We start from the raw sequence: 26,118 nt of genomic DNA, 5'->3' as shown, positions 1-26,118 counted from the left end.
CTGTTTGTGCCTTCATAGCCTCCTGCATGGCTCCTCAGCAGCCAGGGCAGCGGAGCCTGACCACTGTGAGATGGAGGTGGCCGGACTGGGGACAATCATTGTGGCAATGAGGTGTCCTTCCCTGTGCTGCCGGTGGCTGTGTGCTGCAGGCCCTGTGTGCCCGGCCCCTGAGGGGTCACACAGAGCCTGCACTGGCCAAAGGCCGAGGCACTCGCCCTCACCCCGCTCGTGAGCCTCGTGCAGGATGGGGGGAGCTGCTTTCACAACCTGGATGTGTTGTCACTCACATCCAGACATTTCCTGTTATCTTACCTCAGCCTTATCTTCCCCATTCGCAGCTTCCTCTTGAAGGAGGAGCAGCCCCTTCAAAACCGAGCTGTGTGCCCGGGCTGAGCTCCCACCGCGCTCCTGCACGACCCCCGCCACGGCCCCGCGCTGCCGGCCCGGCCTGCCGCGGCTCTGGACAGCCCCACCATGGTAGGTGCCAGGTCCCCGTCCTGCCCGTGGAAGGGGGGCTGGGGACAGGGGAGAATGTGTCCTTTGGGGTTCATCCCAAAGGCCTGTGGGTGTTGGGACGCAGAAAGATGTGGGGTGTCCCTGTTCCTGGCAGTGAAGAAAGCTGTCCTCCCGCCCCATGTTACACCTCGAACTTCGAGGGGTCTTAATCCTGCTTGGGTTTGGGCTGCTTCCCTTCGGTGCTGGGGCTGTGTCTGCCTAAACCAGAGGGGCTTTTTGGTGGCTTCTTTCAGGGATGAGGGAGCATTTGGCTGGGTGTGCTTGGGGAGGGCAGGCTCCGGGATGGAATGCCACTGGTCCCAGCCACGAAGCACGCACCCTGGACCATGGTTCCTTGATGAAGATAAATTATGATTAGCAGTGATATGTAGCCTTATTCAGCAGCAGGGTACAGGTGTGCATGTTCCCTCAGCTCACAGACACACACATGCTGCCTGGGAGCTGCTGGCAGCGGGAGATTTTGATCTAAATTAGTCATAGATGAGGCAGCTCACAATGAGCAGGGGAGGGTGTGGGATGGAGGAGGGTCTAACCAGGGAGAAACCCTGTTCCAGCTGTGTGCAAGTCTCTGCTCTTCAGCTCCATTTCTCGCTGTCCCCATGGTTTCAGTAGAGCAGATGAAAGTTTACTGCACATACCCTCTTCCCCACTTCGGATGTCTGGGGATGGGGACAGAGTCCAATGTGCACAGACAGGGGCTGATGGGCTCAGGGCAGTGTGAGGGCTGTGGGAGCATGTGAGGGTGACCTGAAGGTAATGGGGGCATTATCAGGCCCTTCCTGGGGGCTTTGAAGTGAACCAGCATTTGTCTGGCAAAGCTCCTTGCAGTGTCCACTGCAGGGCTGGGGGCATAGGAAGGTCATATATGGAGCAGGACAGCATGCAGTGGAAGTCTGCCATGAGCAAAGCCTTATTTGTCTCTGTTAATGACAAAGGCTTCCACCTCCTAGGAGAAGCACAAGCCAAGGTTTCAGCTGGCCAGGGGTGCAGCAGACCCTGTTGCCACAGATCTCTAGGGACTCTTGCTTTCAATTCAGGCTGTGATTTGTGTTTCACCAAATGGAGAACAGAGATGACCTTGATTCCAGTTCCAATCCTGCAAAATAAAGGCATGCCTTGAAATGGCTGCAGCCTGCATCCTAGGGCTCTGCTACTCAGCATGTGAAAACCACACAGCCACACTTCCATGCATGCTGTTATTAGGTTTAGAGTTGAATCTCTCCAATAATCTTACTTTTCATTTATTTTCATGACAAGTTGCAGAACAGTCTGACAGCCCTGTAAAAATACCTGAGCGATGATGTGCAGCCCAGAGGGGACTTTTTGTGAATTTGGTAAGGGACTGACTTAAGAATGCAGGAAGAAAAATTCTTTCTGTTTGGCCTTCAGAGTATGCAGTAGATTGCCCAGTTTTATAACACTGAGCTTTTACTTGGGAATACCCACTTTAGCTTGAAACCAGAAGCTCTGACAATGACAAATCTATTCACATCAGATATGATCTCTATGGGTGGAGTTTCAAGTTCCATTCCCATCTGCTGATAGCATTATCTCCATTGTGTCCCCACCCCTTATCTGTCCCTCACAGCAACATTTTAAGCGGCTGTTTTTCCCCTCAGAAAGCCACAATGGGGGATTATTTTAAGCTTCAATTGCAGAAGCAGTGCTGCCTTGTTCTCTTCTTCCCCCTCCAAGGCCAGATCTGCCCCAGTTAGACATCTGCACTGAAGCTGAAGGCAATCTGCTCTCTGGTAACTGTGGAAGAGCCTGCTTAGTCTTTCTCTAGTGGCTTCCCCACATTTTGGTATGGCTCAGAGTCCTTTGGGGAATCACAGGTTCACATGTACTTCAGTAGGCTGATCTTAAATCAGCTCATTAACATAGTTTTCTTATCTTCATGAAGTGCATATGCTGATTTTATCCATTGCCACATAGTTTTATCTGCCATGGCTGAACTGCATTTGGAATGAGGAGGCAGAGCACAGAACTGGTCACTATCTACATTGCACCCAAGGCGAAGGTAGAGACAGGGGAATGCCAGAATTGCAAAGCCTGGTAGTGACTCAGTCTAGAAACAGATTTTACCTTTAAAGCTGTAGCTGTTTTCTTGCTTGTAAGTCTTACTCCACTCTCTTCTGGTTTTGGAGAACATGTATTTGCTATGCTTTCACCTGAAAAAACCTTTTTCTTTCCAGGTATGTTTCTGTATGTGATATTAGATGGAATGCTATGATCATCTGTGTAAAACAGTCACAGAAGTTAGAGGCAGAAATGGTTGATGAATTGCCCACTGTATGATATTGTTAATATACTTAATCTAATTCTACTTTAGTAGAATTTTAATGGTCTACCTTAAAAATATAATTGCAAACATTTCAGTCTTTATTTTGATACTAAAAATAGCATAACTATTTTCTCACAAACTGGTGATGCTGGTCATGTGAAATTAAAATCTGTGGACTGGCAAGGAAGCTAAAACACCATGATAAAAACTCAACTATATCTGGACATGTCCACAAAGACAATGAATGACATAAACAGTGTGGTGCCGAATAGGTGTGTGACTTAGGAGCCAGTATTACGGATTTTTCTGGGAGAGTTGTACAGTATCAGAATTTCAAATCTGTTTCTAGAATTTTGTTTGATTTTCTAAACAGTCAATATCTGAGAAGGACACAGAACAGAGTAATACTGTGCAACATATTCTCTTGTGTATGTTTTTTTATTTAGTTTTCTTTAGGTGCATGTCTGCATTTCCTGCACACTCTTGTTAAAAGAACATGGGAATAACAGTAAATTTTGTATTTGTGCAAAGTGTGTGTGAATATGATGTTCACCTTTAAAGGCTGGATTATGCCAGCGTTTGGAGGTGGAAAGCTCCACTTATTGCAGGAAAGGTTTTCTGTGTTTGTTAGAAATTAAGCAGAAGGGGGTTAGTTTGTCAACGGAAGAGAAAGTTTCACTTCACTTCTGAAGAAATTCATTGTTTCCCATTGTGGAGCTTGGTTTTCTTTCAGCATCATAATCTTTACAGTAGTCTGCCCAAATAGAGGAGCCTCCAACAGAGTCAGTGATGAACCCCTATCTGTATGCCCAGGGGCACAGTTGTACTTCTTTTTCTGACTTTTGAATTAATAGAGTGGATATTTTCCTCAGCAGAAGGCAGTGTCTGCTGGTGTGGTTCTCTCTCATCCCAAAAAGAATGTAGGAGGGGGAAATATGGGAGGACAAATGATGCTTTTTGCTAACTGGAAAAAGCCTGTGAAGTTAACAACAGCTGCTGTGCTTCTTTTCCCTCTGTGTGCCCAGGCTGGTATCCGGCGAGGCCACTGTGACCCCGGGAGCTGCAGTGTGGCACTGCGTGTATTTGACAAGCTGAGTCCGACACTCAGTGTGCAGAGTGTCAGTTTGTCAAATACCCCAAGTGAGGCACTGCTGAGCAACGCGACGCCGAGGGTGCAGCCCTTTCCTCCTGCTCTGGCAGGAGCCTTCCTCTCCAGAAACCCAGCGAGGTACTGAGCAACCCATCCCATTGTTCCAGAGCACCTGACTGATCCTGTGCTGCCAGCTTTCCCTTCCACCCCGGTTTTGGAAGTATCTGTTGGGGTACCCCTTCCAATAGTAAATCAGAGCAGAAGTGGTGCTGGTGCAACTTCTCTGCACTGTGAAAACAGGGAATTGAGCCCTAGGTCCTTGTTGTTTGCATCCAAATACAATGCTGTTCTCTTACACTAGCCAGCTGTAAATTAAGCTCAGATAACAAGCATCCTTGCAACTACAATCACATCATCATGGCTAAAGGCAGCATTATCCATAATAAAGAATCTTGCCTTTGCACATGTAGTAATCTTTCTTATATGGAGTACAAACTAATGAGGCTGCTCATTAACGTCCCTCTGACCCATTAGCCTGTGAAAAATGCATGTTTGCTCAATCTGTTTTAAATTAGGCCATGGAGTCCATTGCCCCTCCTGTGAACCCTGCTGTTTGGAGAACACTTCTTGTCTTTGCATGGTTATTCCTAGTGAGCACTTGCAGCAAGGTTGCCTATTCTGCTATTTAATGAAAGTAATTCCCTCTAAATCATCTTCATTACTTGAAGATGTAATGATTGCTAAGTGTTTTCAGTAACTGACTTGTAGCATTTCAGATATGTCAGGGTAGGGGAACGACAGCGGAAGCATCCAGCCCAGTTTGACAAATCAAACTCTTTGAGAGCATTTGACATGGAAAACTCAAAAATAAAAAAAAAAAAAATCCCAAGATTCTACTGACTAGTTTTAGGACAGTACCACCAGCAAATTTGGAAATATTTGAGAGTATTAATAAACTTGAATACTAAGCTTTTGGGCTTTTTGTTGCAACTATTTCTTAGTAAATATTTCAAAGAAGCTGGAGTTTGTACTAAGCTGGAACCCGTGAATGTATGTAACTGCCTAAGCAAATTGTGTTCTGCTTTTTGACTAGCTTGTGCACTTCTGGACAAACATGGTCCACAAGTGGCCAGAAATGGCCCTGCTCCTTATGACTCACACTCCCATGGTCTCTCTCAAGCACCTCCTCATGACTCACAGACATGACCCTGACTTTTATCACTCAGGTCAGCTTCAAAAGAGAGCAAGGTCTATGATTTCAGGCTTTGCTTTGTCCCCAGTGGATGCTCCATAAAGCACACAGCCATGTCAGCCCCAAGCCCTGCTGTCACTCAAACCTCGAGGTTTCAACAGACCCAGCCTCCTTTGCACCACAGATGGCCAACGATTTGTTTATGCCCTTCATTCTTGTTTTCTCATACATTTCCAATTTTTGCTTCCAGTAGTTTGCTCTCTACTTTTTAGATAACTCTCCCCTTCAGCTCCCAGATCCTTCCAGATGACTGGGGTCAAGGGGAAGAAAGTAAACCCTTCCCTCTCTTACAAGAACATCAAATTACAGTGGTACAAATTTCTCTGGGATTTCATCTCCCACCTCCCTGCTCTGAAGTATGGTACAAACCCAGCAGCTGCAAAAGCCAACAGGTCCCCTCCATGGCACTGCAAGGGGAACTGCGAGTCTCATGACACTGTGCTGGCCACTTGAGGTAGTGTGTTTTTGGGAGGCAGTGTCCTTTCAGGGCAGAAGCTGAGCTTTTCCTTCCGTTCTGGAGCAGAGCTCAGCAGAAGAGCACAGTGCAAGGAAAGGAGAAGTTTTCTGGTTTCAGAAGAAGAATGTTCTGTTGTCAACAGGTTTTACTAGAAACATGAAAAACATGCTAAAAGTAAAATCAAGAAATAATAACACACTTGTTATCCAGGGAAAAACACCTTAGCACTGGAGACAGGCTTCTAATGTTTGCACTCTTCTGCTACTTGTGACCAAAGTCCTGTTGCTGCCCTAACTAGAGGAGTGACAACATGGAGTACATGGGGGCTGGTCCATCTGCTCCCCCTTTCTTAACTCCTGTTGCCTTCTTCCTCTGTAGCTTCTCCCAGGCTTCATGTCTTCTGAGGAAGGTGTCCAGACCTTGTCAGAGCAGATCAGTGCTGGGAGGAATCACAAGATGGAAAAACCATGGTGTTACATAGTCAATGAGTGAACCTAGAGCTCAGAGCTTTTAACAGGAGGAAAATTTGCACAAAATACCAAGCTAATTGAAAATGAATGAGTATTATTTTGGGGGTGGGGGGAAGGAGAGTGCCATGTCACATGTTTTGGGCCTAGGTTTGCTGAGGTAAGGATGGGGAAGCTGAGAAATTTTCAGTTCCCTTCCCACCCAGCATTGACCTTGCATGATATGCTACTGCCCTGTGTGAGCATGGCTGCAGCTCTCCATTCCCCTCAACTCCTTTGTTCTGCACCACCCCTGGAACTGCTGATGCCAGCAGCTTCTGCAGAATGGGGTCTTCAGGACTGGCTGTCATGGGTCCCACAGGGACAGACTGGATCCAGACTTTGCCTCCCTGGAGCACAATCTGACAGCCAGCACAGCCATCCCTGCATGGCTGTCACTGTGCTTGTGAAGCCCTCACAATATAGGCAGGAGATTTTTTTTTCTCTGATCTTTCCCACCTCACATCCTGCAATTCAGAGCTGTAAAGGTAAAAGTGTGGCTCTACACAGCACTTAGGCCACAAACAGCAAAATGACCCTGCTGACTCAAAAAGAGATGATACATGGCAGCAGAGATGAGCCTTGTGGGCGAAGTCAGGGCCATGCAGGAGGGTGTGTGTGACTTGAGCTCAGCAGTTTCCCCATGCTTTCCTTGCTGCACCCACTGATATAAAAAAGCCAGTAATTCTTACAAATTTGGTTTGCTAAAGCCAGGAGGCATTCCTCCTCCCTGCCAAGTCCCTGGAGGACAAAGGGCGGCTGGCTGGAGGTACAGACAGAGGACAGAACGGACAGCAGCACTGCAGTGCAGGCAAGATGCAAACAATTAACAATGACAAGGCAAATCAGGCTGCTGAGTGACAGTGTACTGTAGGGAATGCACTGCAGCTGAAGGCAGGAATTGCATCCATGTTGTACAATAGGTCAGCATTAGTAATCACACAGATTGACTTACATCCCCCAGAGTAAATTGGTGTCAGCCTGTTGTATTCAGAGAGGTCCCTTAATCATTATCCAAATGCCTCAAATTTCCCTCTATTTTATCATGCCTCTGGCCCCCAAACTGTAAAAATTAAATGCCAGCATTTCCTTCAACATCTGTTCTTGTTTTCCAGAAGAAAACCAGTGGGTGACAGTTCAGAGACTCATTCCCTCTCTCTCTGAGCACTGAGCTCCAGTCTGATAGCAAAAATTCCTGGAACACCAATCTCCCCTCTGTTGTCCCTTTACAATGCTGTAACAAAAAAAAAAAGAAGAAAGACTCAAGCACAGGCAGGATGTACAACCAGTATTTGCTGAACTGGAAAAGCCATAGGATCTCCATTTCCAGCACAATCCTGGTTCCTTGCAGCCTGGGATGTCTTAACAGGAACACACATTGGAGAGTATCCCTTGCTAGTGTTACTGACTGCCAGCATTGCACCAACTACTCCTGGATTTACAGGCTAAATAATTTCATGTTGTCACTCCTTCAGATCCTCTCTTCCTGCCCTGGGTCCTTCAGGTTGCTCAGAAACAACTTGCTCTATAGACGTGGGTAGACACACAGTTGGCAGGGGGTTTTTGCTCCCGCAGGCGGGGCCTGGTCTGCCAAAGACCAAAAGGTTATGCAGTTCCTCTGGGTTAAAGCAAGCAGTGAGAGCAGAACAGAGGGACAACAGGAGGAAGAGTTTCCCTTTGCTGAGTTCACTATTCAGTACCTGCAGCCCTGCATGGCTGCTCATGTGGAAGAGCTGGTACTCTACTAAATTCCTTCTGTTTCATATTGAGATTCCATTGCAGTCACAAGGTTCTCATACTCAGGGCTTTTCCTGTCTTTCATGGTGGTCTTTTCAGTGCTGGAGCACGTTTCCTCCTGTAGGCACTTAGCAGGGACTTCCACCTCAGGGTGCAGCAGGGCGATATCTGCAGTGCGGCGGCTGGGACAGAGAGACACCAGTGAGAGGGATGACTAAAGCAGATGGCACTTCATTTACACCTTAGAGACAAGATCTACCACATAATCTGTGAACACCAAAATTCATACTATCCTAGTGAGGGCCTGGGGGGCTCTGAAAGACACTTGAAAGTGATGCTAAAAGAATTACACAATAAGAAGCACTGGTTAATACTGGTACTATAAACTCTCATGGCATTATCATGTTATACTCTAAACTTACCAGCAGACAGTCCAGCCTTTGGAAAATAAATACCAGGAATAACTGGGAAAAATTGCTACAGATGGCTATGGTGTGTCTCTGAGTAGGAAAGCAGTCCGAAGGTGTTGAAGATTGAGATGAGGACAGGGTAGAAGATGTGTTTGTGTAATCATATGCTAATAGGAACTCTGCAAAGTAATACTTGGCCAAGCACTAAGACATGTTTCTTATAGAGAAAGGCAAGTGTAGAGGGAACTTAAATGAAGAGTTGAAAATTTCTGTCATTTGCTTTGCTAAATAATGGCAAGAATTTCCCACAGAGAACAGGTTTCCCATGGCATGTGACAGACACAGCAAAGCACCCATAATATCTTTCTGTTTTTCTACCATATTAAAGAACAGTCTGGCTATCTCCTGTGACCACATGTTAAGTCCTCATGATGCTAACTAAACTCCAAGGTGTTCAGATCCTCCCCATGTAAGGAAAATAAATCTTTGCTTTTCACTGAGCAAAGAGGCTTTTTAGCAGCAGATACCAGTACAGTGCCCTCGGTCTTAATGCCCCAAGTAGAAATTGCACTCACAAAGCAACTTCATAGAGAGGTTCTGGAAAAAAAAAAAAAAAAAGAATCTAAGATAAGCGTCACAGAACAAAACCCAACTTCTAGGTGTTCTCACATTTAGGGAATAACCCTCCCATAGGCTTCTCTCTGGAAGGGATCAACCGGGGATGGGAGCGATGGGGATGGGAGCGATGGGGATGGGACCGTCCCTCCCGCCCGTCAGCTCCGACCGGGCCCTCCACCGCCCACCCGTCCCCTCTTCCCGGGGCTGTCCCCAGCGCCCGGCCCCGGCTGGGTTTGTCGCTGCTCACCGTCCTTCCTCCGCCGCCGCCGCCAGCAGCCCAGCCCCGCCGCCAGCAGCGCGCCCAGCGCGGCGCCGCCCAGCGCGGCCGGCAGCCCGTAGAGCAGAAGGGATGCTGCGAGCCGCGGGGAACCTGCGGGGGACAGCGCTGTCACCGCGGCCGGGGGACACGGCCCGGGAGCCGCCAGTCCCCCGCTGCTTTGGACGGCCTTTCAAGCCTAACCGAGAAGCGGCCGAGACCACTTGGGGTGCAGCCACTTGCCGGCAGTCACAGAATGCCGGGATGGTTTAGTTTGGAAGGGACCTTAAAGGGATCATCTCGTTCCACGCCCTGCCGTGGGCAGGGACACCTTCCACCAACCAGCTTGCTCCAAGCGCCTTCTAACCTGGCCTTGGACACTTCCAGGGATGGGGCATCCCTGCGTGAAAACAAACAGCAAACTTCAGGCTGCAAACACCCCCACCGACAGGCATGTGGGTGGGAATCAGGAGCGCAGCTCCTGCCTGGATAGTGCCTCGTATTTGGCATGCCAGGGTTTGTTCCCTGCAGCCCTATCTGCCACAAGCACAGCAGCCAGATGTGGAGCTGGTCTGGGATGATGTTTGCCACCCTGCCCTTGCCAGTGCAAACCTGGTGTTTTCCAGCATGAGACTCCACTCACCTGTGCCTGTGAAAGGCCCCACTGGAGCAGCATCCATCCTGGAGACCCGTGTCGTTGGAACTGGATCTGTCAGTGGAGAATGGTGGATGCATTGCAGCCCCACTGGGCATCAGGAAAATGGGGTCTGCTGTGCCAACCTAGACTCACCTGTTATCCTGTATGTGTCTTGCCAGCAGGCCTGGGGCAGCATTTGGCACTCATGTCCCCCTCCCTGTCCTTTGCCCCACAGGTTCCTGGCAGCCGTGGCTGATATGAGGCATCATGCCTGGCTACAGTATGGCGTGAGAATGCTTTGGCTTTGCCCTGCTGGCACTTCCCTAGATTTCCAGAGGACACCTTCACTATCTCTCCTATGGTGACTCCCTGGCTGGCCTGGTGGGCTTTGCTATCACCTGCACCATAAACTTCCTGAGGTGTGGAGGCCTGTGCCAGGTCTCTTGCCCCAGGCAACCTCCTTCTGAAGCTCTGCAGCCTCAACAGTTCTGGTCGCAGAGGGACACAGAAAACATTTTCTTGTCCCCTCCCATCATCGGGCACATTCCAAAGTAGGGGTGCCAGACTGTGGTGTTGCCCCTCTGGGTAGCAATCAAGACACAATTCATATTCAACATAGGTGTCTGGTCTGGCTGTGGAAGAGCAAACTCCCTGCCTTGGTCTTCTCCTGCCATAGAGGTGAATGACCCTGGCCTGGGCACTCACCTGTCACTGCGTGCTCCACGTCACTACTGTCTTCCTGACCTGTGGTTGAGTGGTGTCCCCCCGTGGTTCCCACATTCCTCTGCAAGGCGTACCCTGTGTGTTAATCCAGGTTACACCAGCTGTGCCACCATTGCCACTGCCCTTTCACAAACTCCTGATCTCTGGGGTGGGCGGCCCCCTTGCAGAAAGAGTTTTTCCTAGCACACATTGCTCGGGAAGGGGAGAAGGCAGACTTGGCTCACACTACACCCACCTGCTGCAAGAACCACAGAGATATTGGCTGCCTGCATAGAACCAGACCTGGATATTATCTCAGACATCATCGATTCAACTGGCCCATCAATAGATCCAACTGGCTCCCTTCCCCAGTCCATTCCTACAACTCTGTGTGTTGAGAAGATTAACCAACACAGCAAGGGAAGAAAATGCTTCAACCCCCAACCTAGCGTGATGTGAAAGACTATTCACACCAACACTTGTTCCCCCCTACCTTCTTTTGGTTTAACCTGGCTGCACAAGAGCAGGACTTTACTGCTGGATTTACCTTTGACAACTTTAACTATAGTGGTCACCTCTCTTGTTATCAAGCTGTTATCTCTAGATCTCCAGATGATTTGACAACTGTAGTGTCCACTGTCAGGTATTTCAAGGTTCTGAATGCGGAGTGAGGCATCCCCTGGGCTGTGCTTTGGGACGCTGACTCGGCCTCGGAATTTGGACAGCAAGATGTGGTCACCAGAGTCGTCCCTCCGGAAGATGGTAGAGGTGCTGGAGTCCCGCTCCAGGCTCCAGCTGAGCGTTTGCTGTGTGAAATCTTCTGAAGGCACATAGGTACACGGTACAGTGGTGGATCCCATCCATGTGCCCGTGACCTGGTGGACACTAGACAGATCCAGGAAGGCTGTGGGGAACAGCAGTGGAAGGGAAGAAATCAGAATGCAGCAGAGGAGGGAAACGTCCTCCGGAGAGACGGGACTCACCGGGCAGTAGGTGCCAGCTTGTGGCCAGGTCTCAGATGTGCTGTACACCACAGCACTAAGGCAGCCCTCGTCATCAAGCATGGGGAAGTGAACATCTGCCTTGACCTCATGGCTATTTTTATTGTGTTTCTCTCTGGGAACTTGCCAGTTCTTAATTCTTTCTCGGTACAGACAGTCTCCTTGTGGGCAAGAACATTTAGGGGTATTCCCTGCAGTACTGAACCTGGAATAGGAATGGTGGACCAAAGCCTATCCTTTTGCTTTAGCCTTGGAAAACTTCAGACCTGACCCAGATCAGCACCCTGCCAAGCATTCAGGTAGGCACAGAAGAGTGGGCAGATTTTCTCCACACATTCTTCCAATTTCTCCAGCTGCCTGCCCATGGATCCCACATCTCCTCTGGGACGTGCCTCTTGTAAGTAGCAAATCACCTGAATTTCATTTGACTTGGCTCATCTCTCCCAATACCCATTATTCTTCTCCCCTTTCCCCTCCCTGGAAAGACATTGGTTATATTCAGCAGCTTTAGCTCACAAGAAGTTGGTTGAGAGGCAGATCCCAGTAATCTGCAAAGCTGGGGGTTTTTATGAAGAAATGGGGAATATATTTCAACCCAATTTTCTAAATGTCAGGAGCAATCCTGTGCTTTTGTATACAGTGTGTAAGAGCACTTTTCTCCTATTTCCCAAAACTATCCTCTGCTGCTGCCAGTGTCATACATGCCCGGAGGAAAGGGTATATTCAGTCAGGGGAATAGGAACTGAAGCCAAGGCCCCAGTCCCAGCTTTCCTGATGTAACCAGAGAGTCACTAGGTAGGAGAGACCAAGGGGAATCAAATGTGCCAGCCCCTGGTCTCACAGCTCTTCTTCTTCCCAGGGCCATGCTAACAGAACAATGAGGATGAGTTATTAAATTTAGAATGCATGTTCCAGCTTCATCAAGACTGTTTTGAGAGCTGGACACTGCCAAGGGTCCCAAAAAACTGTATTCTGCTCTTCCTTTGGGCAGGGAAGCTGACTTGCCCAATCCTGTCCCATTTGCTGCACTCTTGAAAGCCCCTCGTTGTATCTGATGCCAAAGGAGACTGTCATGAATTCTCAGGCTCTGTGGTTAATATAATAAGCTAAAGATTTCCTAATTGACTTCTCAATTTTAAAAAAAAAAAAAAAAAAAAACCAAAAAGATGCTATAATTTAAAAGATTTTTGCTATCTTCTTAGTACTGTGATTTTTTTTTCTTATGCATTGAAGCATTTACTCACCATTGCAGCTGATGAAAGTCATCACAAACAGCACTATCCACCCAACTTCTCCCATTCTCCCAGAAGTGCAGGTCTGTCCTCCTTTCCCCAAGAGACTCCCAGCCTCCTGGGACTAGACTGCAAGTGAAGAACACTTCCTTTTATTCTGTCCTTTGTCATCTAGGATCCTCTTTCTGAAACATCACGAGTCCATTTCACTGCTGAGTTAGGTGAAGGGTGAAGGAAGGAGAAAGGCTGTATGGATCTTTCCAGTGCCATTCCCTGTCCCCATCCACTTCTCTTGATGCATCCAGGACCCAGCTGCCTTTCTGAGCTGCAAGTGCCCATTGCCAGGTCATGTTGAGCATCACAGACTCTCCCAGATCACGTTATGTCTGCAACAGTCCAGTTCATGGGCAAAAGTCATGTTCTGAAAGCACACACTGTTTGCCAAGGAGGTGACTTCTGACTGGCAGCCAGGGGACATTCTGAGTGTACTCTGTGGGGTATCTTTAAAAGTACTTCCAAGAATTATCTAGGTGTGATACACAGGATTGATCTGTGCTTACTAATTATTACCAGAAGGAGAAGGACTTACAGAAAGATAAGAAACATGTATAAAAGCAAATCTACTGACCTAGTGAATTCTGTTACAGGGGTTTAATAATCACTAGAGGAGGTTTTTGGGGTTTATTCAGTAGCCATGCCTTAGCACATGGTTCTAACAGCTGCCCCAGGGAAACAGTATCTTTGAGCAGGAGGCAGATGTGTCTGAGGGACAGGGAGCTGTTTTCTATTGGAGCTGGGATGGGAATGGTTTTCCACAGCCTCATCCCATCACAGCAAATACCTGTCTGCTGGGGCTGAAACATTCACCTTGCAGCTGAACCCATCTCTGGAAGTGCTGCTCCATGTCAGTGACAGCTTATTCCTTCTCTGCTAGGGTAATGGGAGCTGGAGATTATCTTCTTTTTCCCAGAGTGAGTGGGGTAATGAGTGCTGAGTGGATCTCATTTCAGTCCCAGGTAGAGGCATGCCCACCCGTGGGGCCCTTGCTGACTGTGATTCCAAGTTCCACCCTGCTGATCCCTGTGGTGAAATTTGTCTGGAGCAAAAAGCTAAATGTTGTGCTGCAAGATGTGGTGTAACAAATTCATCCAGGGTTCTGAGAGCCACCACCAGCTGCCATCCTGCTGAGGAAGAGGATGGGGGCAGCCACACCCCTTCTTGCAATGCATGTCTATGTAAGACATTGAAACTTCATTTTTGCTGACTTTTCTTCTTGACATCTTTGCTGCAGCTGCCAGTGGGGTACCAGTGCACATGGCCTGGATCCATCTGCCCATGCTGCCCCAAGAAGATTTTAGCAATGTTTGAGTCCTGCCTAAAAGCAAGAAAACAAGCAAAAAACCACTTGTTAAAAATAGCTAGCTGTGTCACTGAAAGAGGCAAATGTGTGAACTTTCATAGAGATGATTAAAACCCAACCCTTTCCACACCCTGATCCATGACTGGCAGTAGAGCCTTGTCCCAAACGAACAGTCTCCTACACAAAACAGTTTAAGAGAAGCTGAGTTTTGGGGAACACGCCCTGAAAGAAGTTGAGAACCCAAGCTAAAACTGCTGATAGGATTATTTTTTGAACCGGACATGCAAGACTTCCTGAGGCTCTAATTATGCAGGATTAAAAAAAAAAAAAAAAAAAAAAAGGCTATTTAACTAAAGCAGACATGAATAACTGCAGTTCCCCAAATGTGATGGACATGACATCTTTCTCTCCCTGGAAACAGACATGGCTCCCTGAGTCACACAGTCAGCCCATTTCTTCCTTACTGGAAGGACTCCTCACAGTTTTGTATCTGAACACGAGAAGAAAAAGCCTTCAATGTCTCAGACATGTTGGCTAGATACCTGGTTTGTTAAAATGCAGTATTTTATTCCAGTGTCTCTGCTCTGGGTTGAACTTGCTGCTCTCTCAAGCAGTGCTGCAGGTGAGGCACGGTGCAGCCTGTGCCCCCAGGTACCCACCTTCCTCCCACACACAGGACAGGAACTGTCTCAAGTGACATTTCTTCAAGTACCACAGCTCAGGCACTCTTTGTTCTGCCATTTCTGCTACTTATCTTGGGCTAACTACAGGTGACACAGTAAAGTCCCCATGTCCCCCAACTTGAGCACAGATGGTCACTCAGACCCTGTTCATAGGGAGCAGCTCTGCTGAGCCCACATCTTACATTCATCTTCTGACAAAGTTTACCAGTGGCCAGAGCAGTTTGCTACCATTTTTCTGGGGATAAATAAGATCCTTAGCATTCAAGGAGGTGAAATTCAGTACCCAACTATTAGCAAATGACCAAAAAGTAGATAACCTAAGAAGAAAGGTCTTATAGTACTCCTTTTCAACCATATGCACTCAAAAAAGAAGCAATTTTTACTTGAGAATTTCTTGTTTGGTCCAGCCATAGCTAACTCATGGATCTGACTCAACAGAGGGTATTTTATTAAGTACTTTTTGGATGTCTCTCAGAAGCTGGTAGTGTGATCTCCCCCAGCCATTCACACCACAGTTCTGTCACATCAGATAATCATACAGTCAGTCATCAAAACATAACCTTGTTCCACTTCAAGAAACAGAAATTAGTGCAAATTAGCATTTCCCCTTAAAGCTTGTGTGACAGAAGAAACATGATGTACAAGTGCTCTCTCTGAAAAATTCACTTCCCTTTCCAGGAATTCCCAGGTCAATGACATTAGCTCTGGGTTGCTATTAGCTTGGCCAAATCCTTGTAAACAGCTCCTGATTCCAAGAAAGTGACCCATGTGTACGATGTCTTCTGGTTTCTTTCCTGGTGCTGCAGGTGGGCTGCCACCCCCAGCCATCAGAGCAGTGCAGATGTCCCTTACCTGCAGCCACCACACAGCACTGCTGCTGCCCTCTGGAGTCTCAGCACCATCTGATGCTGGCTTTTTTCAGGCTGCCCAGCTCCTCCTCCCAGTGCTCTGCAGAGGCTGGCTGAGCTCTGGGTTTGGTCAACAAATCTGTTGGTCTGGGATGATCTGCTGTGGCTTCAGCTCATCCTCTGCCACTGCACAGGTGCACAGCAGCTGCTCTTGTGCCCAGGTACACCCCAGACCAAGTCAGGACCTGGACCTTGTCCAGCTGTCCCCCAGTGCATGCACACACAAAACACATGGAGGCCACAGTTCATGGATTTATTTTCAGTTTAATGAGCTTGCCTTACAACAGCTGTATTTAATATCATCAGCTCCTGGTGCTGGCTGTCCAGCCAGGATAACATTGCTGTTTAACCACGTTGGGGGGGCTGCATTGCCTGTGGCTTTGCAGTGCAGCTGGAATTGAGTGATTTTGGGGCAAGCTGTGGGATTCCTTGCAGCCCTTACTCATGGGGTTTCAGCAGTGAGAGCTCAGACCCAGTATGACTGACCACCCTGTTCCTCAGTGGAACACCCTTCATCTCTGGATCTCTGCCTTCCCTCAGTGCTCCCTGCTCCTCTGGCTGGAGCTCTGGCCACGTCAGACCCCTCAGATGAAGAGCCCTGCAGGTCATTCCAGGTGGCCATACCCCCCCTTCAGAGGCCACAGCAGTCAGGATGGGATCAGCATCAGATGGATGGTCTGTGCTCCAGCACCTGCCACATTTCCTTCCCACCCCCTCTGACCTCACACATGCAGAACACACACTCACACCTATTTTCTCCACATCTGCAATAAGCTGCATGTACATGTTGGCAGTTTTCTCCATGACAGCACCAGTAGCTGCCATGCATTCCCTTTTCATTCAGATATCAAGATGTCCCGGCCCTTGATTTTTAAGTACATTCTTAACAAAGAGAAATATAACTTGTAGCACAGGAGAAAGTATAAGGTCAGTGATAAGTGCCTGGAGAGTGTGCCTGGTAGTTTGTGCATTCTGATGAACTTTCAAATCATTAATTCCTCTAATTTCCCATTAGACCTCTGGCTGTCAGCCCTGGGTGAGCAGCACTGTGTTCCACATTTATTTCTGTGTTACATACAAAGAAGTACTTTTCCTTGCCCTTTGAAAGTGCTACCAGATAATTATCACTATTTCTGCATCCTTTTCAGAGAAGCTGTAAACAAGCTGTAACCCCTTCACCTTCTCAGCTCTGACCCCCACAGGCACACTTCGCTTATTTGCTTCTTCTCTTTTTTCTGAGACTGTTTTGCACAGATGTGTTTTTGTACCAATAATTATTCTTTGCAATCATTCTCAGTAACTTTTCTTGCTCTGCTAAACCCAAGATGAGGCCAACATGCACACGTAAGGTAGTGACATTCCATGGGCTTCACAGTACCACAATCCTGGTTTTTGACTGGAATACCTTTCCATTAGCACCTCACATTCCCTTTGAATTCTGGTGAGTTTTGAACTGATGCTCAGAGGCCTGCAGATGCACAGCTGGGGGCCCATTAATCCTGTGCCTGTTACCACTGTTTTGCTCATCCCTTGGGTCACCCCCTCTGTTTTACAACTGCTTGCATGGCCTTTAATGGGACACAGAGGATTGCCCTGCTCATTATAAAAAGGTTCCTCCATAACTCTGCATAATAGATTTACTCAGAGCAGTAGAAATTATTCATAATTTACCCCTTCAGGGTTCCTAAGGTGGAAGGAAAGTACTTCTTGAGTATCTAGTGAGGGGCTATGCTGGCATTCCAAAATGAGCCAGTTGTGCAGAAATGCACACAGCAAAACACGTGAGGCACGTGTAAGCAATCCTACCCCAAACTTATGGAAAAGTACCTAATTCCTTTCAAACAGCCATCATGCATTTAAAGAGAGAGCAGAAAACACGAGCTCAGAAAGAAAGTGCCTGGTTGCAGTACCAGAAGCAGCCAGAGCTGTGGCCAGTGTGCCCAGACCTCGCTGCAGTGCTGTGGAGGGGAATCAAGGGCAGCACAAGGACAGCAGGGGACATTCCTGCTTCCTGCACTGCTTCTCCTGGTGTGGCAGGCTCCTGAGTTCCTCTTGGCTTTAATTTGCCTTCCAGTGTTCCTATAAAATCTCTCTCCTATTAAATCTGTGCAGCATCAGGTGGGTAGGAGAAGAGCCATTGATTCCCAAGCCAGCCACATCCTGCCCTGCTCACCCACGGGGAGGGGGATGCTGAGCAGCCCTCAGTGCTGGCTCTCCTCCCACTGGCTGTGAGTGGCATGCTGGCATTCCAAAATGAGCCGGTTGTGCAGAAATGCACACAGCAAAACACGTGAGGCACGTGTAAGCAATCCTACCCCAAACTTATGGAAAAGTACCTAATTCCTTTCAAACAGCCATCATGCATTTAAAGAGAGAGCAGAAAACACGAGCTCAGAAAGAAAGTGCCTGGTTGCAGTACCAGAAGCAGCCAGAGCTGTGGCCAGTGTGCCCAGACCTCGCTGCAGTGCTGTGGAGGGGAATCAAGGGCAGCACAAGGACAGCAGGGGACATTCCTGCTTCCTGCACTGCTTCTCCTGGTGTGGCAGGCTCCTGAGTTCCTCTTGGCTTTAATCTGCCTTCCAGTGTTTCTATAAAATCTCTCTCCTATTAAATCTGTGCAGCATCAGGTGGGTAGGAGAAGAGCCATTGATTCCCAAGCCAGCCACATCCTGCCCTGCTCACCCACGGGGAGGGGGATGCTGAGCAGCCCTCAGTGCTGGCTCTCCTCCCACCACACAAAGGCTGGAAACACTGGTTTTTTTGGCCAGATACAGCAGTAAATTCAGTACAGTGCTCCTAGCCTGGGACCTGCCTGCTGCAGCATTCAAAGGGCTTTCTTGGATAGAGGTGGTGAAAGGGAATTGAGGAAAACAAAATCAGAAATTCTATACAGCAGTCTATAACTGAAGTTCCTGCATTTTCACTGCAGGGACTGTGAAAGGAGAGCAACCACTGCTTGTCCAACCTATTTATCAGGGGCAAAAGGGAAAATAAATATGTATTTTGTCTGGGTGAAGGTGCTCCTCAGGACTGGTATCTGCAGAGCATTGTTGGTTCTCAGGAAGTGTCCCCTACTTCATACTCAGATTCCTGGGGATTTGCAACACAGCCAGACACATTCTTATTTACTTCTTGAGAGACTTTGTTTTCCCCAAGCTCCATCACATAGCTGTTTTCAGTGGCAGAGACGGGTTCCTCATAGTGACCTGTGCTTGAAGAAGCTGCTGCTCTCAAGTTGTGGCTGAAATCAAAAAGCAAAAAGAATAGCAACCAGAGTAAACAAAGCATCTCCAACCATCAGGATTTTGACATTATTATGGTCTGACTCAAGCCCATGTAAACTTGGGCCACTGGGCTATGGAAATCTTCTGAAGGAGAGAATTTTTTCCTTTGCTTTCTGGTGGCAGGAAAACCTTGGGCATTGTAGCAGCATTGCTTCCAACCATGAGAAAGTTTCCAGGGAGAGGCAGCAAAGGGTGTGCAAGCAATGAAAGGATTACCACCATTTCTTGCACAATCAGATAATTGCCGAAGAGAAATAAATATAAAAAATATTGGAGGAAGTATAAATTAAGAACTGAAAACAGCCCACATCCACTGTCTGGCTTATGGCATCTAATATTTTTTAAATGAAGAGAGATCCTCTGAGGAGAAATGTCATCACAGTGTTTGTTCCATTGCTCAGGGTTCAAATGTTACTTAAACTGCTGCCTTATGCATTGCTAGGGAAACCCAGCACGGGGATGCTGGCACATCCCACTGTAATACTCAAGTCAGCAGCACTTTGTACCTAGAGAAGTGGTTCTCCTTGTATAATTTGGCCAGATTGTCAAGCTTTTCAGTAAAACTTCCACAGGTTACAAGTAGATCAGGATGTGAAACCTGAGTTTAGAAAGAGCTATAACTTCCTTCCTAGCTATGGTTAAAAGTAGCAAATTCAGCCAGGGATGTTTTCAGGATAAATCAGAATATAACCAGTGGTTTCTAGAAGGGGAGTTCCTTTCCTTTGCATTTGAAAAAACACTGGGAATTTAGCCTTGGAAAAAAACAGAGAATTTAGCCTTGGCAATCATCTTCAGTAGCCCTCCCTGGGCTTAGGAGTCAATAAGCAGCTCTTGCTCACTTCTACAATTCTGATATTGCCAGGAAAAAGATCTTTCTTCCCCCATTCTTTGTTGCTGTGGAAAGCCCACAAGCCATCCTACAATGTGCTGTTGTGCTGTGAACCTCTTCACCCAGACTGCTTAAGGGGGTTTTCATTATGAGAGCTAAGAGCAGTGCTTTTTATTCTGCTCTGATACATCCCCCCAGGACTCATCAGTGTGCCAGACAAAGGGTTATACTCACAGTTTTACATCATAGACTTGAGCTGGAAAAGAAAAATCAGAATTTGTGTCAATAATTTGCATTTACATTCCTTAAAAAAAAGAATGTCTTTGTTTATCTTCTTGGTTTAAGAAAATGATGTCTCAAGACAACAAAAATAACAGCCTTGGATATCATGTCAGGTAGGGGATGACTCAGTTTCCCAGGATTCAGTCCAAGAAAACAAAAACAACCCAGCAATCACACAAGTGGGTTACTTTGACCCAATGTCAAAGATAAAGTTGAGGCTAGAAACAAGAATTCCCCAGTTTCTCTAATCATTAGAAGTTCCATAAAGAACAGTTTTGAAAGTGGCTACTCTGGATTCCTTAAAAAAAAAAAAAAGGCAAAAGAAATATCTGACAATTTTATTATTAATTGGTAGCATGGAGTCATAGGAAGATCATTAGCAAAACAAAGGAGAAAATAAAGTCTGTGGGATCTCAAACCCCAAAGCACATCTGTGTGCTCTCTGCACAGCTGGTGGGGAGGGGGCTCCAAGGAACATTTGTTAAGGGAATTTCTCGTGCAGTGCAGGAGAGACAGAGCATTCAGTGAATGGATCCTGTGACCAAAGACCAGGGAGGAAACAAATTCACAAGGAATAGGGAGAATTGACAGTGACCTCTTCCCTCTGGGTGCCAGCTGCAGGAACTACTGAGCAGCAGCTGCTGCCAAAAGCTCTTCCCAGCAGCAGGACTGGATGAGCCCTCTGCCAGAGGCTTTAAAGATCTGGAACAATGAGCCTGGCCAAGCAGGAGAGTCTGAGCCCTGGGATGTCTGTGAGCAGCAGTGAGAAACAACCAACCCAAGGCTCTGTGGCAGAGCAAGCCACACACCTTGGTATGGGATGGGCAGGGACTGAGCTGCCCCAGAGCCAGGGCAGGGATGGAGGGTGCAGCTCAGGAGCCACTGCTGCTCCAACCCCACAGCTGGTGCCTGGAAGACCCTCCTGGCTGCAAGGACTTCTCTGCCTCTTTGGGTCTCCCACCACCTGTGGCATCTACTGCCTGCATGATGCCAGACGTGCCAGAGCTGCAGCTGGTGGCTGCAAGCTCTGCTCCAGACCCCAAACCCATCAAAGGTAAAGCCATGCTGGGCATGAGTAAAACATTCCGGTTTTCCAGAACATTCTACTCACTGTCTCTGGGCTTCCTCATGCATGTGATAAGAGAGATGACAAGGAAAACCACAGCACCACACAGCACAGCAATCAGGACGACCAGGTACAGGGACAAGCCAGTCCTCTGGAAATCTAAAGCAATACAACAGAGGAATTTCAGACAGGGGAGCCCTCCTGGGTGACAGCAGCAGCAGGGACATGACATTTACCATGTCCCCAAGGCCAGCAACAGCCAGCCCTGCCTGAGCACATGGGGCTGTGTCCCCACACAGCCTTGCTCCTGTGGCTCTGGGTGGGTGTTGTGTGACCCAGCACTGTGTACACCTCTCCAAGGGACCACAGCTGTACAGACAGTGTCCTTCTCATGCTGAGGTGACTAGGGATGTGAGCTAGGCAGGATAATTGCACTGCATATCATGAAATAAAGCTTTCCATTCAAAGATGCTGCTCAGTTCTGTTTGGAAAGTCTAAACCTGTCACGATGCAAAGCTGGACGCTGTGTAGATCTGCTCAAGGCACACATTGAGACTTTCCTGCTGTTTCAGCTTTGACAGTCCAAGATAAAAAATGGAATGACTGCTCAGGAACACAGCAACAACTCTGTGTGCCCCATATGTCAACATTTTTTAAAATTCTTCCATAAAAACATCCAGAGCCTTTTAAAGAGTCACCATGAAATTATCTGGGTACTTTGAGAACAGCTGTTAATGCAATTTGTAGTTAAAAAGGCAGAATACTAATTTTGAATACAGAGCATCTGGTTTGGGTCCTTAATCTTCTTCTCAGCTTGGTTTTGCTCTTACTTACCACGAATCGTTTCATTCTTCCCTGGATATCCCACACCACTCTCAGAAGTTGTTACTGTTATGGGCAGATCTGGAAAACAAACATGAGTTAAAGTCTGACAGTGCATTTCCAGCCCTGACCTTAGCACCAGGAGATCTGGGATTCGAGCTGTAGGATCAGAAGAGAATGCCTGCAGCCCCTTTACAGGGCAGTGAAAACAGGCAAACTGCAGAAATGCACTATGTATACAGTGTACTATATAGAATATATATATATACACACTATATATATATAGTATATATACTACTACAGTAGAACCATAGTGTCACTGGATGGATACCATATATAGTATATATACATTTTTATGTATAACCAAACTGCATAGACACGCACCAGGTACCTGTGTGCATTTGCATGTCTGTACACACACACCTGCAGGAGTGGTGGGGTCCCATGGAGTCCAGGAGATTCCTGAGGTACCTGCAGGCACCAGCTCTGTTTGAGGTTTTTCTGCAAGAAAAATCAACACCTGTCAACACCTTCCCTCGGCTTCCAGTGACTGACACCAGCTTCCACAATCCCCACGTGGTTGCTGGGGCACCAAAAATCCAAGGTAAACATAATCCAGCCATAGAAAGTTCCCACAAGCAGATCTGCTTTAGTCCAGGCAAAAAGTCCCACATCCCACAAAAACAAATGTGAAACCACAAGCCCTCAAAACTGCTGTCCCTGGTCAAGTACATGTTTTCAGCTGGGGCTGAGGAAGCTTTTGCATCCCTTGTCTGCCACTGGAGACACAAGATCTGCCTGCCTTCAGCAGCTCTCATTCAGGATCAGATAACAAGCAAAAAAAACCCTTTAGAAAAGAACAAAACCCAGAACATCCCATCCCATATGATCTGCAACTTAGGAAAAGGCATTTTCAGCAGCCCTAAGACACTTACAGTCTCTCCTACAAAGACAATATATAAGGCCACTGTGGACTGGAAACTGAGGGAAGGAAAAACTACTTTCAGAAACATATGAGTTAAACACTGAAGCACATGGACTCAAGTTCAGTAATGCCAAGACTTTGTACCCCAGCAATAAAACCACTTCCAGGCACTGGTGACACACTGCCCCAACACCCCACCCTTGCCATCAGCTGTCACTGCTCCCACCCTGACCTGTGGTTGAGTGGTGTCCCCCCGTGGTTCCCACATTCCTCTGCAAGGCCACAGCTGTGCCACACAGGTGTCCTGCAGTCTCTGTGCCTCTATAAACCCCCAACATGGGCAGAGGGACGGCAAGAACATGCTGGTGAAATTTAGTCAAAGAACAGCAATACAGTATCCCTGGGACTTCCCACTGCTGCATGCCACTGGGAAACATTGAGCCACTGGCTACAGACAGAGCCGGGGCTGAGCTGGTCCTGGAGGAGCCACAGTCCTCCCCGAGCTGCAGGGTGCTGTGTCCTGGGCAGAATTTCTCTCTGACCTATTTGCTGTTTCTTATTGGAGGCTGATACTGATCAGCAAAATGCTTCTGCATGGAAACACACAGTCACTGCCTACCTGCTCTAATTCCCAAAAGCCTTCCTGAGCCAAGCCTTTCCCTCCTGAACATTCTCCTCCTTGGATTTACCTTTAACAACCTCCAAACTGGTGGTGATCTCCTTTGCTATCAGGCTGTTGTTGCTGTCTCTCCAGGTGACCTGGCAAGTATAGGTTCCTCTGTCAGAGATTTCCAGGCTCAGGATGAGAAGAGACACATTTCCTGGGGCATCCTTTGGGATGCTGACTCTGTCCCTGTACTCAGCCAGGAGGACATGGTCCCCGGAGTCATCCCTCCGGAAGATGGTGCCTGAACCCTCGTCATGTACCACAGTCCAGGTGAGAGTTTGCTGCACGAGGTCCTCCACAGGCACATAGGCACAAGGCAGAGTGACAGAGTCCTTCCAGACCCCTTTGATCTCACTGGGGCCACTCAGGTCCAGAAAAGCTGCAGGAAGAAAGGAAGATGAAAATTAACCCACATAGCAGCCAGGGTGAAGGCAGCTCCCAGGTGGTGAAGTCATGGCAAGAGCATTGGCAAAGAGAACCCACCAGATGAGAAACACAAGCAGGCACTGGGGAGTGTGAGGGTTGGGCTGCTCAGGGGTGGGTTAACCAAAAATCCGTGTGGCGTGAGGATGGGAGGTGGCTGATGGCCAGGGCACTGACTTCTGCCATGGGTGCAGCCTGGCGCTTTCCTGCCACCACCAGCACTGAGTAGAGCACAGGGTCAGAGTTATTGGGTATCTTAGGTTTGAGGAAGGAGTTGGTCTAAAGTCCAAGTTGCAGCTCCCTGGTCTCAGCCAATGTCTGCTCCAGACATCACCTCTGGGGCATCTGAGGAAAAGCAAAGACTTCCCTCCTCCACTGCCTATTTGTGTTTCTGAAACACACCATTCTCCCAGCCTAAGCCAAGCACGAGAAACTTAAACCACTGGCTAAAGAAACTCAAAACTCTTTTTCCTGTAAAAATGCAGACCATTGCCTTTGTCCCAGCACATTTCTCTCACTCTGAGGACTGAATCTAAGCTCGTCCCAAAACAGAGCTGCCCCTGCCAAGCACACACAGGGCAGGGCCCGTGCCCAGCCCAGACTCACCGCTGCAGTGGAGAAGGGAACTCAGGAGCACAGCTGCTCGCAGCATCATTCCCATCCTTCCTTCACAGCTGCTCCCTCTCCAGCCAGAGCGACCTGCTTTTCCCAGGCTGGGGTAAATCAGGAACACTTCCCTGCCTGGGCTCACTCTGTCACCGAGCATCCGGGACAACGGCTGGTGGCTTTTCCTTCCTCTTTATCAGAAAACAAGTGTCTCAGTGACCACCAGAGGCGTGGGCAGAGCGGAAATGCTAAGGAAGGGTGCAAAGAGGAAAGGGCAAAAGTTACTTCTACGTTATTTTGTAGCTTCTGCTGAGTATGTTTTTCCCCCTTCTGTTTTTTAATTTTTTTCCTTTATTTCTTTTGAGTCCTAGGCAACCATTTCTTCCTCTTTTCCTCCTTGTGTTGCTTGCTAACAAATAAGCTTTAACACAGAATTACACACACAGAGGTCTGAGAGAGAACTCATAAGGAGCTGAACTATCTAGGTCCTCACAATTGACTTTCTCACCAGCTTCTGTGAGACACCCACCACTATGCTTTAAGTTAAGGTTCATGAAACCCCTTAAATCTTTACATTACCAGTACAAGACAGATGATTGTCATAGGCCTCTTCCAGCTGGAATATTCTATATCACTCTACCACATTTAGAAGAGGATGAATTCAGGTATACAAATCTAAAGCCAAAAATTTCCCAAGAGCTGCAGGCATCTGAGCCACCAATCCCACTGCATCTCACGGACGGATCCTCCCTTCTCACAGCAATTTAGCTGCTTGGTTTAATTGGTTAATTGTTTTCAATTACAAGCCCTGATTGGGGCCATACATCCCTTCAGACTACTTGGGAACAGGTGAAGATGGAAATGCCTAGAGAGAAAAAGAGGAACTTGTCACAGCAGAAAATCTTTGAGACCATGAAATCATGGTTTCTTTACTGTAATGATATATTACTATTCATTAAATGTTATAGTTAATCTCTATAATTCAGTAATTGAGCACTAGCCCTAAGAGAAGTATCTGTTTTCTACTGAAATATCTCATTTGAGGGTTTTACTGTCTTTTACTGTTTTCTACAGCTCTCAATTTTTCTTCTGCTCCAGTAAAACAATCTCTTCTGCTTCCTTGCATTCAGCTGAACTGAAATGAGCCTTTGCTGTTGTTACACCCAAATTCAACACCCTGTCCTCAAATACAAGTAATCAGACTAATTCAATGCAGCCAACCAAATCCCAGCCCCTGGTGTGGACACGGCCCTCCTGCAGTGCTAGTGAGACGTGGTTTGGGTCTGCAGAGGCACAGTGGGATCCTCCCTTGTGGCCCTGTATTCCTCCACCAGAAATCTCCCATGAGATGCCACTCCAGCCTGCAGCCCCTGGGACAGGGAGAAGCAGGAAAAGCTGCTGTGGGCTGCAGTGTTCATGTACTTCTTGGTTAAGGAAGGAAAAGACCACGGTAAGGTCAAATCGTTGGAACTCCTTTGCAGGGGACAGAGCTTTCTGGAGGAGGGTAGAAGCCTGCATTGTCTTGAACTAAGTCAAAGACAGTGGTTTGGCTGGGGTAGAATCAA

At 47.7% G+C, this 26,118-nt stretch overlaps 2 protein-coding genes and 1 long non-coding RNA gene across 3 annotated transcripts; 1 reads left to right on the top strand and 2 right to left on the bottom strand.

Moving 5' to 3' along the window:
• Positions 1–355: 355 nt before the first annotated feature.
• LOC121363099 lies at positions 356–4,858 on the top strand. The gene is made up of 2 exons (XR_005956632.1): positions 356–477; positions 3,826–4,858. It is a non-coding gene; the product is annotated as an uncharacterized LOC121363099 (long non-coding RNA).
• An 804-nt stretch (positions 4,859–5,662) lies between these two features.
• Positions 5,663–12,942, bottom strand: LOC121363196. The gene is made up of 7 exons (XM_041485332.1): positions 12,711–12,942; positions 11,013–11,369; positions 10,469–10,561; positions 9,770–9,835; positions 9,118–9,240; positions 8,828–8,849; positions 5,663–8,024 (listed from the first exon to the last, which is right to left on the bottom strand). The coding sequence occupies exons 1-7, from the start codon at positions 12,763–12,765 to the stop codon at positions 7,850–7,852; spliced, it is 891 nt and encodes a 296-aa protein (XP_041341266.1). The 5' UTR covers positions 12,766–12,942; the 3' UTR covers positions 5,663–7,849.
• A 4,936-nt stretch (positions 12,943–17,878) lies between these two features.
• Positions 17,879–24,770, bottom strand: LOC121363195. Its single transcript, XM_041485331.1, has 8 exons — positions 24,554–24,770; positions 23,547–23,903; positions 23,090–23,143; positions 22,356–22,433; positions 21,945–22,013; positions 21,156–21,269; positions 19,997–20,018; positions 17,879–18,890 (listed from the first exon to the last, which is right to left on the bottom strand). Exons 1-8 carry the CDS (start codon positions 24,711–24,713, stop codon positions 18,707–18,709), a joined length of 1,038 nt encoding a protein of 345 aa, XP_041341265.1. The 5' UTR covers positions 24,714–24,770; the 3' UTR covers positions 17,879–18,706.
• Positions 24,771–26,118: the final 1,348 nt, after the last annotated feature.

This window comes from Pyrgilauda ruficollis, unplaced genomic scaffold, assembly GCF_017590135.1.
Source record: "Pyrgilauda ruficollis isolate IOZ18807 unplaced genomic scaffold, ASM1759013v1 scaffold7, whole genome shotgun sequence".
NCBI lineage: Eukaryota > Metazoa > Chordata > Aves > Passeriformes > Passeridae > Pyrgilauda > Pyrgilauda ruficollis.
The sequence above is the reverse complement of the archived record's forward strand: the minus strand, read 5'-3'. Positions and strand labels throughout refer to the sequence as shown.